The following is a 19,996-nucleotide window of genomic DNA, read 5'->3' on the forward strand; positions in this document are numbered from 1 at the left end:
GGTCAGGAACAAGGTCTTACAATTTCTGCCACCAGCACCACACACCTGGCACCTAATAAATGGTGAGAGCACTAAGATTCTGAGAGGTATGTTTCTGCTGGGCGAAAGCGCAACCTTGACTGCGTCTCTCAGTGTGATTGCGCAGTGGTCATTTTCGGCCACGGAGCGGCGCTAAGGCACCATTCAGGACCGATTCACAAAGTTCCACGGGGTTTGAAGTTCTGAACTTTTAAAAAAGTGTCAGAAAGGTTAATTCACAAGTTTTAGCGGCATTGCCCCCAGACACGAACGATGCTTGGGCCAGAGGTGGGCTGCGGAAGGCGCTCTGAGTCTCCGGACGCACCGCAGACCTCTGGGGACCGCAAGGGACCTCGGGCTGGGGAGTCGCGGAGGTGCGCGCGCGGCAGTGGGGTTGCAGCTGGGCGCCCGGGACAGGTGAGGTGGAGGTGCGCGCTGCGCCGGGGGTCCGCCGGGCGCGCGCGTGGGGCTCGGAAGAGCCAGCTCCCTTCCCTCCCCCGCCCCTCGGCGCGCGGGGCCGGCCGGGCCGCTCCTCCCCTGGGTGGGTCCCGGCTCCTTTTCTGGTAGGATCTATTTGCATAGAGGAAACTGCCCAAAGTGGCCGCTGTGGAGGAGCTGGCGGCGGAGTGGGGGGCGTGCGCCGCGAGCCGCTGCTGCCCCGAGGCCGAGCCCCGCGCGCGGCCGACCTCGTGCCTCGGACTCTCCCGCCTGCTCCCCGCGCGCGGGCCCGCACCAGCGGCTGCGCACCGCCCCCTCGGAGACCCACGCGCGACGAGCGCGCCATGAGCCCGGGCCAGCGCGCCGGCGGCGACGCGCGTAAGGGCGGCCCGGCGGGCGGCTGCGGCGGCGGGGGGCACCCCGCGACGACGGCCGGGGCCTGGGCGGTGAGCGCGCTGTGCCTGCTGCTCTCTGTGGGCTCGGCGGCCGCCTGCCTGCTGCTGGGCGCCCAGGCGGCCGCGCTGCAGGGCCGGGTGGCGGCGCTCGAGGAGGAGCGGGATCTGCTGCGGCGCGGGGGGCCGCCGGGCGACCTGGCCGCCTGGGCCGAGCCGCACCTGGAGCGCCTGCTGCACGAGGTGAGGGGCGCGGGGCGCGCGTGCGGCAGGGGAGCGTCTGTGCGCCCGGGGCGCGGGCACCGCGGCAGTCTCTCCCCGAGGAGCGGTCGCCTGCCCTGCGTGCGTGAGTCCCTCCCGGCGGCCTGCGCGTCTGGCTGGGGGTGCCGGTCCCCGAGGGGGTCCTGCCGCCTCCGCTCCGGCCGCAGGGTCACGTTGCAGGGCGCAGCGGCCGCAGGAAACGCGAGCCAGAAGGGCTGTTTCGGGAGCGAGTAGTGCGGAGGGAGAGAGAGGAAAGACCACGGGCTTAGAAATCGTGACAGACCTGGGGGGGGGGGGGGCGAGTGTCCACGGGGGTGTGCGCTCAGACCCGTCGCTTCCCGCTGGAGGTGAGCGCCTGGCTCCTCCTCTGTGCCGGGCTAATGACCAGGCTCGTGTGGGAAGTGCCTGGTAGGTGACTCGTCTCCGGTGGCGGCCACTGTCCCGATGCTGCTGTACTCGGAGAAGTGGCAGCCCCGGTGGAGGGAAGCCTTAGACGGACCCGAGGGCCAGGGCCCTTGGAGGGTTCCGGTCAGCCGGACCTTCCCTGTACACCTTCTCCCAGAAAGGTTTGTTTCCGAGCAGCTCCATTCTGGAGATGCTGTGTTCTGGGGCTCTTAAATGCGTACTCAGTGCCCCGGAAACCTGAGGCGACAGCCGCCTCGGCTTGGTAGGATGAGGGGAATTAAACACCCGGTTTCTGCTTTTAAGCGATGCCACCTGGGGAATGCAGCTACATCCTGAGTTTCCTTGCCCTTGTTGGAAGTGTCGAATGAGACTCTGCGACACTTCTATGAAGGTTGCTGCTGTGGCCTCAACGCCCTCATCCGTCGTGTGCATCAAAATCTCCACGTTCTGTGCACCAGTGCCCGACCCTGGTAGAACTGAAGACAGGCAGGTGGGCTGGCCAGGGGTCCCCCGGATGAGCTCACCTCCGTGGCCTGAGCCACCCTCTTCCTCCTGGGAGAGGTGGATCCCAAGTCTAGTGCCCAGAGGGGCATCCTTCACTGTATCCTGAAAATCCCCAGTGTTTCAAGGTAGGGGAGAGGGAGGCCAGGCCTGCTGCTACCAATTCCCCCTGGACCGTGCTGGCTGTGATCTTCATTAATGCATTGAGCTGCGTGTCCTTTGAGGAGTTCCTTCGGAATCTTTTGGGGAATGGGAGAAGGCTGGACCACACCTTCTAGTCCACCCTACCTGTTTCTTAAGCCCCTTCCATTGAAGCCAGCCTTCCGTCTCCTCCAGCATGGTTTTGGGCAGAACTGCTGCTTCATGAATTGATTTCCTATTATTGCCTTGAACGTGCCCGCAGACTTCGGAACTGGCAACTGGTGGTGAAGGTTTCGTAATTACAGCCCATTATCTTTTGGCAAATCCCTAGAGACCGGGGTGTTGCCTTGACTGATGGAGGGCCAGTAAAATTTCTATCTGTAAGTGCAGTAACCGGAGCTGTTCTCTCCCCTAGGAGGCCCCTCTTAGGAAAAATAAACTGGGAGGCCTGATTGAGTAAATCAGAAGTCCTGGTACAAGCAGTTTATAAATTTGTGTCCATGTTAATGGCAATGGGGACAGGGCAGATGTCCTGACAAAGCAACCCCAGCTGAAAAGTGTGGATTCGCAAAATCCTAAACTCTGAGGATTAAGGATCTGAGGGGACAGAAGGTAGTGGCTTCATCCTGCTCCCTCCAGTGGCACCGATATTACCTGGGTGGGCCTGTAGTGCTTGGGCTAGTAGTTACTGGGCAGAACTTTCTCTCTCTTGGTCTCTGTCTCTCTCAGTCTCTCTGCTCTTGATTTAGGAAGGCAAAGGGAATATTTCACATCCTGGGATTTGCACTTGAAGTTGGCCATACCGTTCAGCAGGCTGGCGTTAGCACAGGATGTATGTGAACGTATGCTTGGTTTGGTTAGGTTTGAGTTAAAGTGCATGTGCTTGGAGCACAGACTGGCTGGTGGACTGTCAGAGATGCCGTGGCATGAATGCACTTGGAGTTGGGCTTCTGGCTGTTTGGGGGTCCCCTGTGGGAGGGCATCTCTTTCCTAGGATATCTGTCTGTTCCTGCCAAAAGCCATTCTTCTCACAAATGTCACCAGCTGGGAAATGTCCACAGCCTGGTGGGCAACACCTACACCCCCTCGCTGAGATGAGGGAGGCACATAATGAAGAGTTGGTAATTGGCTTTAAATAGATGTGGGGGCACCTGGGTGGCTCAGTCGGTTAAGCGTCGGACTTCAGCTCAGGTCCTGATCTCACGGTCCATGGGTTCGAGTCCTGCGTCGGGCTCTGTGCTGACAGCTCAGAGCCTAGAGCCTGCTTCGGATTCTGTGTCTCCCTCTCTCTCTGCCCCTCCCCCACTCACGCTCTATCTCTCTGTCAAAAATAAACATAAATGAATAAGTAGATGTGAAGATACTTTTTGGAACCGTTAGATATGAAGGACAAAGAAATATTGAACTGCAAATCTCTTAAGGAAAGAGCGTTTGGACTTGAAGGTGGTTTTTGGTTCTGGTTTGTTTTCAGTGAAGCCTGTGCTGAAGTCGGTATGTATGCGAGGGTGCCTGCAGCTCGTCCTTTATCAACAAGCTTGTTTTCAGAGTTTCGGAGGCAGAAACCACATCCAAACCGAGGAAGAGAAATCCTTGCCAACCACACACAACTTTAATGTCAGGGAAAAATATTTAAAAATAAGCCAACAAAAGCCACTGTTAATATGCGACCCGATGTCTTTGTTCCCTTGGGAACAGAGCTGTGACATAACTTTGTTGGGACTGGCTGATGTGCCTGATAATGTAGATACAGAAGCTGCAAAAAAGGGAATATTCATGTTAACATGGGATTATTAAAGAGCCTTCCCATGGTACAAAATGAAAGAAATGGTTTTCAGAACATAAAAGTCATTAACGATAGTATCTTCATTAGGACCCAAAGATATTCAATGGAAAACAAGCATCTGATATTATGCTATTAAATGTGCCTTAAATGGCTGTCTAAGTCACTAACCCCCCCATTGGTTATACCTATAATTACAGCATTACAACAGCCTGAATTTTAGAGTAAATAAAATAGCTTTCATACTACAGTAACAAATTTAATGGAAGGATTAAAGAAATATTTAGTTGTATTCAGAGGAGACCATTTCCAGCTTACAATGGATTTATTGTTGGCTCCCGGTCCTCCATTGTCCAGACCAATCAGTTTGAAAACAAGAAAAACCCAGAGACTCTGGGTAAAATTCAATTTCCTTTCCTGCCATCAACAACTATACGTATTGGTTAAATTACCGTAAAACCCAGAATCACATGTAGCTTTTTTGGCCTCTGTGGCAGCCTGTCACTTTGTCGGGACCGCTCTGTGGGGCACACTTGAATAAAGATCCAGTTTTTGAATCCCCTAGCACAACAGGAGATGAAGAGTCCATCATAGCTACGTTTGTTTCCTTGACATTTCCTGGCTCTCAAACTCAAAAATTTCTTTCCAGTGACTTCCTGGCAGGCTCACTTTCTCTATTCATTCTTTTTCTTTCTGGTGGAGGTGGGGGAACAATTTGGGAGAACTTTATAAAACAGCAACGTGCTTAGAGCGAGCCAACCGTCGGGGGCATTTCTTTCGCAAACATATTTTGGAAATGTTTGAATCGGACCTCGACGTTCTGGTTTTGAAGATTTGCGGCACAGCTCCTGAAGTTGGGCAGTCTGTAAACTGAATGATACCAGCAGGCAGAGAAGAGTTTCAGTCATGCCATTTTACTAGCTGTGTCCTCTAACCTCTGCATCTTCCTGGGTGGCCACTCCCTCTTTTCTCTTTTAAACTTTTTTTTAATGTTTAGTTTTAAGAGAGAGAGAGGGAGACAGAATCCAAAGCAGGTTTCAGGCTCTGAGCTGTCAGCACAGAGTCCGATGCGGGGCTTGAACTCACGAACCACGAGATCATGACCTGCGCCCAAGTCAGACACTTAACCGACTGAGCCACCTAGGCGCCCCTCAGCTCCCTCGTTTCTAAGGGTCACAACAACCTCTGTATTGACAAGCAAATAATAGAGAGGAAAGTGTTAGTCCGTAAGTGTGCTTCTTGATGGTAACAGAATATTTGAGGGTGGTCGCTTAAAAAACTTGGTCATTGGATTAGCTTGCATAACCAGAGATGCCCAGAAGTTAGTTCCCGAGTTAGTTCAATGACTTGGCCACCAGTGGGGGCCAGGTCAGTGTTTGCCATTCATTGTCTTGGCTTTTCCTCATGGTGTCAAGACGGCTGCTGCAGCTCCAACCATATGTCTTCACAGAAAAGTAACCAAGGTAGAAGAGAAGGGAGCAGGAAAAAGAGTCATCTTCTCAGTAGGCTTTCTCTTTTGTTTGAGTCAGAGCAGGGAAGCTCCCAGTACCTCTCAGAAGACTTCCAGTGTGGCCACCAACCAGAGCCAAGGCCCATGACTGCCATCATCCTTTCACTGGCAAGGGTAATGGGGTTGCCACAGGAGTGGCCAATCTTTTTTTTTTTTTTTTTTTTTTTTTTAAGTTTATTTGAGAGAGCCTGTTGGCAGGGGCAGAGAGAAACAATCCCAAGCAGGCTCAGCACCATCAGCCCAGAACCTGATGTGGGGCTCGAACTCATGAATGAGATCATGATCTGAGCCGAAATCAAGAGTCAGACGCTTAAAGGACTGAGCCTCCCAGGCACCTCAGCTTCGGCCAATCTTGATTTCTCCCCAGGCACAGGCTGGGCACATTGCCACTATTAGAGAATTGTGGTTTTGTTAGGAAGGAAAACAGGGAATGTTTTGGGGAGCAACCAACAGTGTCAGGTGGGTGCTGTAGAATGTTACCCCAGAGGAGGGTTTGGGTGGGGGGCAACGGTCCTCCACTGGCCTACCAGTTTTCATAACCATACCTGCTTTGGGAACACTCCACAGCCACAAAATTTCAGTTTCCTTCAGTCTCCAGCTCTGCCTCCAGCCATAGTCCAAGTCAAGGTTGGCGTGTTCATGAATTCTCTCTGGCACAACCCCATTCTTTGGCATTTATGGTCTTTAACCCTTTGGTGGATGCCATTTTGACCCCAGAGTGACTGGCTGGGGTGGCCTCCATGGTGGGAAGGCATTTTCAGTCTCTGCTTCCCAACTTTTCCTGCATCACAGCTTACACAGGGGAGAGGATACCTCTGTCACCGTGCGGTAGATGGAAGAGGTTGTTCCAAGGACAGGGAGATCAGTACACCCCAAATTGTGTATGGAGCCCTGTATCCATTAGATGTGCCCCAACAACTCTCCTCTTTGTCCTCCCTTACCCCACTGCCATGGGTCTCCTTGGCTTTTCTCAGCAGCCATATGTCACCGTGGCCCCCAAATTCCCTTCCAGAGTGTGTGCCATTATAACCGTGGTCCCCAGGGCAGGATGGCCCTTTTACCCTCACCAAGCATCATCATCATCCAGCCTTTCTACATGTCTTTGGATTCTTGCCCCTTCACATGGCAGTGTGACACGACCCTGCCTCCGACTGGCTTAAGTTAAAAAGGGAATTTATCAGCTAGGAGGTTGCCACAGCCTTGCCTGGCACCGTGTGCCATGGTGACTTTGTGGGCCTCAGTTTGGGAGAGGAAAGGTTCTGGATGAGGAGTCAGAAGGCCACTGTCTCAGACTGTTCCAGCTGCCATAACAAAATACCGTGGACTGAGTGGCTTAAAAACAAACATTTCTTTCTCACAGTTCTGGAGGCTGGAAGTGCAAGATCAAGGTCCTGGAAGATCCAGTGTCTGGTGGGGGCCCTTGTTTCCTCATTCACAGGTGGCTGTCTTCACTGTGTCTTCACACAGCAGAAGGGACAAGGGAGCTCTCTGAGTTCTCTCTCTCTCTCTCTTTTTTTTTTTAACGTTTATTTATTTATTTATTTATTGAGAGAGAGGGGGAGTGGGTAGGGGCAGAGGAAAAGGAGGAGAGAGAGAATCCCAAGCAGGCTCTGTGCTGTCAGCACAGAGCCTGACACCGGGCTTGAACTCACAAATCCATGAGATCATGACCTGAGCCGAGATCAAGAGTTGGATGCTCAACTGACTGAGCTACCCAGACACCCCTGAGGTCCCTTTAATAAGGGCACTAAGTCCTAATCATGTCCCAAAGGCCCCACTTCCTAATACCATCACATTGGGGATTAGGTTTCAACACGAGATAGGGGGTGAACTCTGGGCACCCCATCCCCTGTCTGTCACCTCCAGGGCCGCACGGGGCTTTGATATAATCCTGTACCTTCAGAGTAGCTTTCTCCTTCACCAGCTTTCTACACATTTCTCCCTTCTCCCTGATTAATTCTAACTCCCACCATGAGTCATTGATAGGTGTTGCTGGGAAATACAGTTCTTTCAAACCTGCTCTTCGCAGGGCAGGTGTAGACCTTTTTGTCTTTGCCCCTTGGCTCTCCAACTCCCATGGCTGCTGAATTGTGGCCACTTCCTTATATAGGATGTTATACCCAGTGTAGAGAAACAGCTTGCCAGCTTGGCTACCCTTCCTTTTCCTCCTTTTCTTTTTTAAATTTTTTTTTAACGTTTACTTATTTTTGAGACAGAGACAGACAGAGCATGAACAGGGGAGGGGCAGAGAGAGAGGGAGACACAGAATGTGAAACAGGCTTCAGGCTCTGAGCTGTCAGCACAGAGCCCGACGCGGGGCTTGAACTCACTGACCGTGAGATCATGACCTGGGCTGAAGTCGGACACATAACCGACCAAGCCACCCAGGCGCCCCTTTAAAAAATAAATAAATAAAATAACCAAAGAGTATGTTGATTTAACATGATTAATGTTATTGATAATCCCACCACCTTAAAACAAGAACTATTTAACTTTTTGCATAATCCTTATCCTGGGACAGATTTACACCTACCCAATGCTAACCACAGAGTGTGTCCCATTTGTACATTGCTTGTATATATTTCAGTCTTGTATCAACATTTTTCCAGGTGGGCCCCCGGGTGGCTCCGTCGGTTAAGCATCCGACTCTCGGTTTCGGTTCAGGTCATGATCTCCCGGTTTCATGGGTTTGAGCCCTATGTTGGGCTCTAGTGCTGACAGTGCAGAGGCTGCTTGGGATTCTCGCTCTCTCTCTCTCTCTCTCTCTCTCTGCCCCTCCCCCACCCTTGCTGTCTCTGTCTCCCCCCCCAAAAAAAACCAAAAACTTCAAAAACATTTTTCTAGGTGCTGCACAATCGTTATGGTCATGTTTCACAACTGCATCTGATCCTGTCAATGGAATCTGCATATTTCTTTTTTTTAATATATATTTTTTTCATTTTAATGTTTATCTATTTTTGAGAGAAAGAGAGCACAAGTGGGGAAGGGGCAGAGAGAGGGAGACAAAGAAGCCGAAGCAGGCTCCAGGCTCTGAGCTGTCAGCACAGAGCCTGATGTGGGGCTCGAACTCACCAACCGTGAGATCACGACCTGAGCCAAAGTCGGATGCCCAACTGACTGAGCCATCCAGGCACCCCTTTGTTTTCATTTTGGAGAGAGAGTATGAGTGGGGAAGAGGGGCAGAGGGAGACAGAATCTCAAGCAGGCTGCATGCTCAGCGCACAGCCTAACGTGGGGCTCTGTCACATGAACCATGAGATGATGACCTGAGCTGAAATGGAGAGTCCCCCGCTCAACACACTGACCCCCCAGGCGCCCCAGAATCTGCATCTTTCTATCAACACAGAGAATTGAGGCCTCCCCCACATTTTTGTTGGCACAGAATACAGCGTAGCCAGTGGTTTCATGGGGCAAGTTTCTTACTTGTGTTATTCTTTAGGGTGTAAGTAACTGCCTAAGGAAGAACATCTTTAGGGCTTTGCTTTTTGTTTTGACTTTAGATTATCCAAATTTGTCCGGGCAATCCACATTTATCCTCCTGTGGTATTCCAAACCTGTACCCTTGTGAAGTCATGTTTCAAGTTTTATGATGGGCAAAGTGGATTCAATCTATCGTTTGGTTGAAAGAAACATTTTTTTTGTTTGTTTTAAATGGGCTTCATGCCTAGCAGAGAGCCGAATTCGGGGCTTGAACTCAGCACCCTGAGATCAACACCTGAGCTGAGATCAAGAGCTGGACACTTGATTGAGTGAGCCACCTGGGCGCCCCTAGTTGAATTTTTAAATTTTCAGTTGGATTTGTTGTTGTTGAAAGCAAAGGGCAATTTTGAAAACTGAAGATTTCATCTGATAATTAGGCTCATTTTTTTGGTTTGGTGCAGACCCCTTTTTTGAGCAGCATTTAGCCGAGCCAGGTATGCGCTCAGTCTGCGTGAGTTCTTTCTAATTCTGTGAACAAATGTAATTCGGTTTGGGGAGTGCTGTCTGGAGGCCACACACGACCTTCAGCTCCTTCCCCGTTCGATTTTCTCCATGTGGAGGATCAGGATTAATCTTTAATTGTTGACACAGGCACTCAGAAAACATCCCTTCAGCATAACATCCCGGAAACATATTTCAGGACTAAGCACGAATCATTGGGAGAAAAAAATAGGTTTGCAGATGTAGTTTTAAAGAAAGACCTGTCAGGGTGCTCCTAGAGGCTATAGGGGAAATGACCGAGTGCCTCTCTTGTGGATAGCCTGGGTAGAAGTGTTCACATGTACGTCCTCACGGTTTTTCTTTTTTTTTTAAATTAATTTATTTATTTTGAGAGAGAGAAAGAGCTTGAGAGCAAGGGAGGGGCAGAGAGAGAGAGGGAGAGAGAGAGAGAATCCCCAGCAGGCCCCACATGTCAGCACAGAGCCGGATGCAGGGCTCCACGTACAACCGTGACATCGTGACCTGAGCTAAGGTCAAGAGTCAGATGCTTAACGACTGAGCCACCCAGGAACCCCGCCCTTACAACATTTGTTAACAGCCCCCCATCTCAGTCCCCACCCCCCTGTCAGGGGGGCACTTCACCCCTTCCAGAAGGGGTAGCGACTGGCCTCAGGTGGCAGCGTTTGTCTGAACCCAAGTCCTGGGTCCTTTCCGCAGCCTCATGGCAAACTCTGTGGCAGCACTAATTGAGTTTGGTTCAGTAGCAACTTTTTCTGCCAGTGTAGACATCCTCCATACATGACTTGTTTGTAGGGTGGGGGGGAACACTTTCACTTTAGGTAGACCCGGGTTGTATCCCCACTCTGCCATTTCCCAGCTGTGTTACTTTCAGGTAAATGACTGGTTTTCTAAACCTCTGTTTGCCCGTCTATTAAACAGGGGATTATAATATTTGCCTCACAAGGTTTCCGTGGGGATTAAATGAGCTGATATAATCCAAAGTGTTCCAGACGTCATATACATCCTGAAACTGGCTGTTCTTATTAGAAGGCTTTCTGTGGCTGAATCCAGGAGTGTGTATGTCTGTTTGCTAATTGAAGAGGCGGTCCCATGGTCCTTTTAATTAACGCTGAGATCCCACCATCCAAGGGAGGCCAGACAGAAGTGAAAAAGGTATTAACTTACATCAGTCTCTCAGTCAGTGATGGGAAATGACTTCGTTCCTGAAGGAAAGCAAGAACTGAATTGGCTTCATAATTCCCACTTTTTTTCTCCTTCCAGTTTCTCATTTAAGCAGAATGAGATTTTTTCATTTAAACAAAAAAATTTTCCATTTGATGACCAAAATCAAAACGTAATTATTCACGAAAATTAGTATATGGATTTTTCATTGCAGAAGGGCCCCAAACACCTAATAAATTCGTTTTAAATAATAAGTCTGTTCATGTGGTTGTGCAATATGGCATGAACACCCCCAAATGCTCGTGATTAACCTGATGGATTAGAGGCCCCACACACATCTGCTTTAAGTCACATTGGTAAATGAGAAAATCTTTACTTTTTTTTTTTTTTTTGATGTAGCCACAAAATCGGGAAGGAAGGGAAGTGCTTTCAAATGGGTAATTTCAGCTTCTAAAACTGACTATGCCTCCAACTTTGAGTTGTGAAACAAGTCATAAAACAATTATAGTGATTTCTGGGGGTTTTAGAGGACAGTTTATATAAAACCTCCTCTGCTTCGGGCCTCCCAGTAGGACCATCACACAAAACGCGCAGTCTGTCCATTCATTTCATGGTCCTTTCTGTGGGATGGCGATGGCCATCCATGGCGTCTCATTTTCAGCCGCGTGGTGTAGCTTAGTCCAACGAAGGGCAAGTTCACCTGGCAATTGGGCTGGAGTATGTGGACTATGAGGGCAAGCCACTGTGAGGGCTGGAGGGCACAAGGGTGTACACATGCACATGAAAGCAAGGGTGCACGCGTGTGAGTGTGCACACACGTGAGTGCCTGCCTTTGCATGCATACATGTCTGTGCACACATGCATGCGTGTGTATGTGAACGCTTATGTGTGCATACACATGGGTGTGCGTGTGCACATATGCACCACAGAGGTTGTCCCACTCAGGTCCTCCTGAAAGCCCCTTTAACTGGACCCTCACAGCTCAAGCCGTGGGCTCCAGAGTTGTGAGATCTGGGTCTGAGTCTGGAGATGCCTGTAAACTGGCTGCAGTTGGGACACCTGGGTGGCTCAGTCGGTTGAGCATCTGACTTTGGCCCAGGTCTTGATCTCATGGTTCCCAAGTTTGAGTCCCACATCAGGCTTTGTGCTGACAGCTCAGAGCCTGGAACCTGCTTCTGATTCTGTGTCTCCCTCTCTCTCTGCCCCTCCCCGGCTCACACTCTGTCTCTCTCTCAAAAATAAATAAAAACATGTAAAATAATTAAAAAATTAAATCAACTGACTGCAGTGCCTTGGAGACCAATGAGTTGGCTTTTCCAAACCTCCACTTCCTCCTCTGGAAAAAGGGTGACAGGGGTGTCTGGATAGCTTAATAGGTAAGTGTCCGACTTGGTCTCAGATCTCATGATCTCATGACTTCATGATTTCACGGTTTGTGAGTTCAAGCCCTGCATGGGGTTCACTGCTGTCAGCACAGAGCCCATGTCAGATCCTCTGTCTTCCTCTCTCTCTGCCCCTCTCTGGCTCGCACGTTTGTGCTCTCTCTCTTTCTCTCTTTCTCAAAAATAAGTAAACTTAAAAAAATTTTTATAAAAGGAAAAGGGGGACAGTGTCTGCTTCACTCTTTCCCTGAGGATGACGTGATACTCACTTCCTACGACAATGAGTGAGAAGTCACGTCACCCCCTACCCACACCCTGCCTTGTTTATCCTGATGGTGGGTGGCTGCCAGGACTGTTCATTAACATCCAGTGCCAGGGCCCTTCCTGGGGATGGTTCCTCCTCCTCCTTGTGCCTGTCGTGAGGCTCACACCTAGGCCTGGCTTCCAGGTGACCAGGTAGAAGAAGATGCCTCTACCCAGCTGGCTGGTCCTGTGATCATTTCTTCATGGGCTTTCTTCTGTCCCCTTCCTTTAGCACCTGGCCCTTCTGGAAATGCTTTGTCTCTCTGGGTCCTGTCCCTCTGTGCCTCGGGCAGGCCTGGCCACTCCTCATTCTTCTTGTCCACTTCCTAGATATTCTCAGTGGAGTTCGGTTCTCTCCCCATCAACCCTCAATGCCTCCTATGGCCTGTGGGCCCATGAGGAGAAAGCACCTCACTCAGCTCTGCGGTCAGGCCTCCATGTCCTTTGAGCCTCCCCTTGCTCCAAGATGCCTCCTTGCCCATCCATCCCCATAGGCGGCAGGTGGGGTGGGGTGGGGTGGGCTTTCGGGGAGACCCCATCTGTCTTTGTCTGCTCAGGCTGCCTTTACAAAGTACCCCAGTCAAGGGGGGTGTAAACCACGGAGATTTATTTCCTCACAGTTCTGGAGTCTGGAAGCCAGAGGTCAAGGTGTTGGCTGGATTGGCTTCCCCCGATGCCTCTCCTTGGCTTACAGATGGCTGTGCCCTTGCTGTGTCCTCACACGGTCTCCCCTCTATGTGTCAGTGTCCTAATCTCCTCTTCTATTAAGGATGTCAGTCACATTGGATTAGGGCCCACCTTAGTGACCTCCTTTTGACTTAATCACCTCTTTAAGGTTTGTTTATTTTGAGAGAGAGAGAGGGAGAGGGAGAGCATGAGTGGAGGAGGGGCAGAGAGAGAGAGGGAGAGAGAATCCCAAGCAGCCTCTTGCACTGTCAGTGAATTGTGAGATCATAACCTGAGCCGAAATTAAGAGTGGGAAGCTTAACTGACTGAGCCACCAGGAACCCCTTAATCACCTCTTTAAACATTGTGTCTCCAAATACAGTCACATTCTGAGCTATTAAGGTTAGGACCTCAACATATGGACTCTGGAAAGACACAAGGCAGCCCAAGACACTGTCTAATCAGATGACACGCCAGGGTAAACTGTAGGCATTCCCTGTGGACAAGACCAAGAGGTCACGGTCAGCGAAAGCAGGTGACCTCAGTGTGGGGATTGTGGCAGGGCCTGGCTCGGTGACCTGGGGTCACTGGAGAAGACCTGCCATTGTGTGGGAAGGCTTGGAGGCTCTGCCCAGGGACAGCCCGAGGACTCTCCTCAGTCTGTCAAAACCTGTGGTGGAGACCGTCCACTCTCTACCCAGGACCACTGATGGGATTTTGTTCTGTCAGCCCAGTGTGGTGAACCGTGTGATGAACCATAGCAGATTCTGACAGGATGAGATGTAGGTCTTTGAAAAATCATAAATGGAGGGGCAAGGGGGCATGACTGGGTGGCTCAGTCAGTTGAGCATTGATTTTGGCTCAGGTCATGATCTCATGGTTTGAGAGTTCAAGCCCTGCATTGGGCTGTCTTCTGTCAGTACGGAGCTGGCTCGGATCCTCTGTTTCCCTCTTTCACTTCCCCATTCACTCTCTCTTTCTCTCTCTCAATAAACATTAAAAAAAAAAGAAAAGAAAAATCATAAAGGGGAGCATGAATGAAGATTGCTGAAGAATTGCATCTTGCTTACAGACTAAACCTTTCGAAGCACGCTAACGTGTTTCAGGGCTCAGGAGTGACCCCTATGGAAATGTGTGCCCATGCAGTTTGGAGGTCACTCAGTGCGCCAGTGGGAGTCACTGAGTAAACCCCACGTTCCTTAGGAAAACATTTCTGAGCTCCTGCCGAATGCCTGGGTTGGGCTGGGTGCTCTCACTGGCTCTTCACTTGACTCTGCTGGGGGTTTACCTGGCACCGACCAGGGTGGACCATGCAGCCCAGTGCGGTGAAGTGATGCCCTTTGACCCGGGGCCCCTGCTCTACCATCCCATGGGAGCCACGACTGTGGGAACTGGGACCCAGGTGTTTTGTAGTTTAGTTTGTTTTTTGGGTCTATTTGACACATAATGAACTCCAAATATTTTAAAGTTACAGTTTGATAATTTGTGACATATGTGTGCATATGTGAAACTATCTCTACAGTCAAGGTAGTGAACATATCCATCACCCTCAAAGCTTCCTCTGCCCCCTTGACTTCTGTCCCTTCCCACCTGCCACTCAGGTATTGCTGATTTCTCTTGTTATTGATTAGTCTTTTTTTTTTTTTTTTTGATTTTTATATGAATAGAATTATACAATATTTGCTCTTTGGTTGTGTGTGGGTGTATTTGGTTTCCTTCAATCAGTATAATTATTGAGAGATTCATTGATAGTTTTGCATGTATTATCATTTCATTCTTTTTCATTACCAAGTGTTATTTCATTATATAGATAAACCATAATTTGTTTATCCACTCACCTGTTAATGGATATTTGGGTTTGTTCCTCGTTTGGAGCTATTACAAATAAAGCTGCTTTATTAACATTTGTGTACAAGTCTTTGTATGGACATGCTCTTTCATGTCTCTTGGGTGTAAGTACCTTGGAATGAAGTAGTTGATCATCTGATAGGTGTAGGATTAACTTTTTTTTTTTTTAAGTTTGTGTATTTTGAGGTGGGGAGGGGCAGAGAGAGAGAGGGAGGGAGAGAATATCAAGCAGACTCTGCGGTTTCAGTGCAGACCCTGAGGCGGGGCTCAATCCCAGGAACTGTGAGATCATGACCTGAGCTGAAATCGAGAGTTGGACGCTCAACAGAGTGAACCACGCAGGCGCCCTACGAGATTAACTTTTCAAGAAGCTGCCCAACTCTTGTTGAAAGCCATTGTATCATTTTATATTCCCACTAGCAGCATAAACAGAATGTGAGTTCTGTTTATCCACATAATTTGCCCTTTTACCTCTGGCTGCTTTTGACATTTTCTCGTGATCACTGGCTTAAGCAATTCAAATGTGATATGCTTTGGTGTCATTTTCTTTGTGTTTATTGTGCTTGAGTTTCACTGAGATTCTTGGATCTGTGGGTTTATAGTTTTCATCAAACTTTGAAAAATGTCGTGGCCATCATTTCTTCAAATACTTTTTTCTGTCCTACTTTTTCTGTCCTCCAATTTGGGGACTCCACTTACATGTGCATTAGGAGACCCAGAGTTCACTGATACTCTTCTTTTTTCTTCTCTTTTCTCTTTTCTTTTCTTTTCTTCCTTTCTTTCTTTTTTAAAATTCTTTCTCTCTGTCCATTTTGGATAATTTCTCCTGCTGTCTTCAGGTTCACTAATCTTCTCTTCTTCAGTTTCTAATCTTGTCCTTAATCCCCCCTGCCCTGTTTTTCACCTCAGACATGGTAGTTTTCAACTCTAGAATTTCAGTTTACAGATTTTGATTTCTTTGATGCCTCTGCTTAACTCTCTGAACATGTACCACATAGTTATAATTTTTGTTTTATAGTCTTTGTGGGATAATTCTAACATCTATGTCAGTTTTGGGTTCGTTTCAGTTAACTAATTTTTTTCTGCCCCTTATGGGGCCTATTTTCCTGCTGGTAATTTCTTTTTCTAAAATTTGTTTAAAAAATGTTTACTTATTTTTGAGAGAGAGTGAACACCTGCGTGTGAGCAAGCATGGGGGAGGGGCAGAGAGAACCGGAGACACAGAATGGGAAGCAGGCTCTAGGCTCTGAGCTGTCAGCACAGAGCCTGATGTGGTGCTCAAACCCACGAGCTGCGAGACCTCAGTCGAAGTCAGATGCTTAAACTGACTGAGCCACCCAGGTGTTCCCTCCTGCTGGTAATTTCTTATTGTATGCTGGACATTATGAATTTTACCTCATTGGAGGTTGAGTATTTTTGTATTTCTGTAGATTTTCATGAGCTTTGTTATGTTACAGTTATTCAGAAACAGTTGGACCCTTTGAGTCTTGTATTTAGGATATGTGAGGTGGGACCAGAGCCACGGTTAGCCTAAGGTTGATTACTCCTTATCTCTGAGGCAAAAGACCCTCCTTGGTGCTCTACTCAGTGATTTATGAGTGTGAATTAGGGGTTTCCCAGTTTGGCTGGGGGAATGGGCACCCTTCCCTGCCCCATGTAAGACTGAAGCACTGTTCCCTGCATCTTTTTGGGTGGTTCTTCTCCCTGCCATGGGTCATTGCCTCCTACACATGCTGATCAGTGCTCCACGGACATCTGCAAAGAACCTCACAGATCTCTGGTTCTCTCGGGTCCTCTGCTCTGTAGTCCCAACTACCTGGCATCCCTGGACTTCCAGGTCCATCCTTCAACTTTGGATAGCTGCCAGGCTTCATGTGTGATTCCCCCTTCCCTGTGCCCAGCCTGGAAACTCTCCCCAGGCAGGAAGCAAGAGCAGTTGTTCTCTGTCTGAGATCACTTTCCTTTCCTGCTCGGTATTGGTATCCTCAAAACCTCTGTTTCATGTATTTTATTTGCAGAATTTGTTGTGGTGGTTTTTTGAGTTTTTGGTGGTGTTATTTTATGCAGGGGGATAAATATAGTCATTGCTCCTGTATCTTGCCTAGAAGTAGAAATCCACGATGTGGCCTTTAAAATGTTTTGGAATAATTCTAGATTTATAGAAAAACATAGTTACAGGGGTGCCTGGGTGGCTCAGGCAATTGAGCATCTGACTTGGACTTGGGTTGTGAGTTCGATCCCCATTTCAGGCTCTCCGGGGTCAGCATGCAGCCTGCTTCAGATCTTCTCCCTCTCTTTCTGCCTAGCTTCTGCTTGTGAGCTCGCTCTCTCTCTCTCTCTCTCAAAAATAAATAAACATAATAAAAGAAAAATATAGGGGCGCCTGGGTGGCTCAGTCGGTTAAGCATCTGACTTCGGCTCAGGTCATGATCTCATGGTTCATGGGTTTGAGCCCTGCATCTGGCTCTGTGCTGATAGCTCAGAGCTTGGAGCCTGATTCGGATTCTGTGTCTTCCTCTCTCTCTGTCCCTCCCCTGCTCACACTGTCTCTCTCAAAAAGAATAAACATTAATAAAAATTTTTTGGAAAAATGAAAAATGTAGTTACATATGTACATAACTGTAACACATTTGTCCAAAGTAAGAAATTAACTGTGATAACTTACTGTAGCAGGCAGAGTTCTAGGACAGCTCTCAGGATTCCCACCCCTTGTTGTACACACTTTGTATCATTCCCTCCCCAGTGATTATGATGGTATCACTCCTTTGAGTTGCCAATGAGTTGGCTGAGTTCATTACAAATCTTATCTTTGGTGGGCCTGACATAAGCAGGTGAGGACTTAGAAGGGACTGGGTCCTTCCTGAAGTCAGAGGGATCTGAAGCATGAGAGCATGTGTGGAGGGGGCACATGTCAAGGAACTCTGAGTGGCCTCTAGATGCTGAGAGTGGCCCCTGGCCAGCAGCCAGCAAGAGAATGGGGCTTGCAGACCACAAGGAACCACATGAGTTTTAAAGGGGATCCAGAGGTCTAGAAAGAAACACCCAGCTGATGCACTGATTTCAGCCTCAAGAGACCATGAGCAGGGAAGCAAACTTGTCTGTGTTCAGACCTTGACCGCAGAAAGCATAGTAAATGTGTATTGTTTTAAGCCACGGATTTTTGTGACAATTTGTTACACAGCAATTGCAAACTAATACAATTACTATTAACTAAAAAGGACCAGGTCGAATTCCGTAGTAACAATATCCCACTGTTAATCTAGCAAGATTTCAACAAAGACCTCTGTGAGGACCAGCATGAAGCCATGAGTCCATTCCCACCACCTATGATTTTTTTTTAAAATTTCTAATGTTTATATATTTTTCAGAGAAAGAGAGAGAGAGAGAGAGAGAGACAGAGCATGAGCCTAGTGAGGGGCAGAGAGAGAGAGAGGGAGACACAGAATCCGAAGCAGGCTCCAGGCTCCGAGCTGTCAGCCCAGAGCCTGATGCAGGGCTTGAACCCATGAAAGGTGAGATCATGACCTGAGCCAAAGTTGGACACTCAACCGACCGAGCCACCCAGGTGCCTGCTTCACCACCTCCAATTTTAAGATGCTTTTAATATACCCATATTATACCTTGGTTGGAGATGATTAGAATTTTGATCAATAATAGATCTGGCATATGAGAAAATATTTGGGAAATCATATATCTGTTAAGGATGTAGTATCCAGAAAATATAAAGAACTCTTACAGCTCGGCAACAAAAAGACAACCTGATTTAAAAATAGGTAAAGGGGGTGCTCAGGTGGCTCAGTCAGTTAAGCATATGATTCTTGGTTTCGGCTCAGATCATGATCTTGGTGGTTTGTAGGTTTGAGCCCCAAATCTGGCTCTGTGCTGACAGTGCAGAGCCTGCTTAGGATTCTCTCTCCCTCTCCCCCTGCCTTCTCTCTCTCACCCTCCCCTCCTAATGCCCCCTCTCAAAATAAATAAATAAACTAAAAAAAAAATTAAAGTTGTTCACTTAATTTTATGTGATGTGAATTTTACCTCAATTTAAAAAATACATGTGATATTGAAAATAACAAAGCTGTATCTTAGTTGGTCTTAAGTGACTTTGTGATTTATTTTTTACCCATCTTTAAAAAGTGAATGACAGACTTTTTTTTCAGATCACCCTAGTTTTTCCTCTAATGTCCCATTCCTACTCCAGAATCCCATCCAAGGCACCACATTGCATTTCATTGTTATGTCTTCCTGACCTATAGCATTTTCTCAGTCTTTCCATATTTTTCATGACCTTGACAATTTTTGGACATACTGGTCAGGTATTTTGTCAAATGGTCTTCAGTTTGGGCCACTCTTATGATTAAAGTAGGTTATGCGGGCTTGGGAAGAATAGCATCAAAGTAGATTGCCATTGTCCTGGCATCATGTCGGGTCCATGATGTCACATGACCTATCACTGGTGCCATTAACCTTGATCACTTGATTAAAGTTGTGTCTGCCAGATTTTACATTATAAAGTCACTGTCTTCCTTTCTCTGCCTTTAGGAAGTGAGGAAGTCTAACCCTCACTCAAGGAGGGTAGAACTTAGCTCCACATCTCGGAGAGGGCGGTATCTACATATATTATTGGGCATTCTTCTGTAGGGAAGAGTTGTCTCTTCTCCCCACCTATTTATTCAGTCATTTATATCAGTATATAACTTATGGGTTTCTAACTTATTCTTTGGGTTATAATCTAATACTGCATTATTTTTATCTTGTTGCCAAAATTATTCCAGCTTTGGCCATTTTGAGCCTTTTCGGGTAGGTTTTGTGTTTCTTTGACATACTCTTCCCTCCCTTCCTTTTTTCAAAAAGGACCTCCTTTCTTTCTGCCACTACAAGGCACTCCAGGTTCATCTTGTGTATTTCCTGCCCTGGGCCTAGAATCAGCCATATCTCCAATGAGCCCTGGTTCCTTTTCTTAGAGAATGGTATTTAGAAACCAAGATTTGGGTGCTGGGTGTGCTTGATGTTTCCAGGGTGTCATTGATTATAGGTTTTCTGTGCAGACATCTATAGTATATATGTGTGAATATTCGCTCCCCTCTGTACACATACCTATGAATATTTCTGTATGTATCTTCCTGTAGGCATTAGATGTGACCTCATAGTGATGTCTCTGATTAATTCAGCACAAGATGGTTCATTCTGTCTTTCCCACTTTGTGTATTTATAACTTCTCTTTTGGACAACGAGAAGCCCAGCTCTCATT

The 19,996-nt window shown here is 48.0% G+C and overlaps 1 protein-coding gene across 1 annotated transcript in view; it reads left to right on the forward strand.

Annotated features, from left to right (window-relative positions):
- The first annotated feature begins 609 nt into the window (after positions 1 to 609).
- COL23A1 (collagen type XXIII alpha 1 chain) overlaps positions 610 to 19,996 on the forward strand; it is a 351,683-nt gene continuing 332,296 nt past the window's right edge. Inside the window, exon 1 of the mRNA XM_027076904.2 lies at positions 610 to 1,091. Within this exon, the coding sequence (XP_026932705.1) occupies positions 801 to 1,091 (291 nt within the window). The 5' untranslated portion in view covers positions 610 to 800. The remainder of the gene's footprint in view (positions 1,092 to 19,996) is intronic.

Source organism: Acinonyx jubatus, chromosome A1, assembly GCF_027475565.1.
Source record: "Acinonyx jubatus isolate Ajub_Pintada_27869175 chromosome A1, VMU_Ajub_asm_v1.0, whole genome shotgun sequence".
Lineage (NCBI taxonomy): Eukaryota > Metazoa > Chordata > Mammalia > Carnivora > Felidae > Acinonyx > Acinonyx jubatus.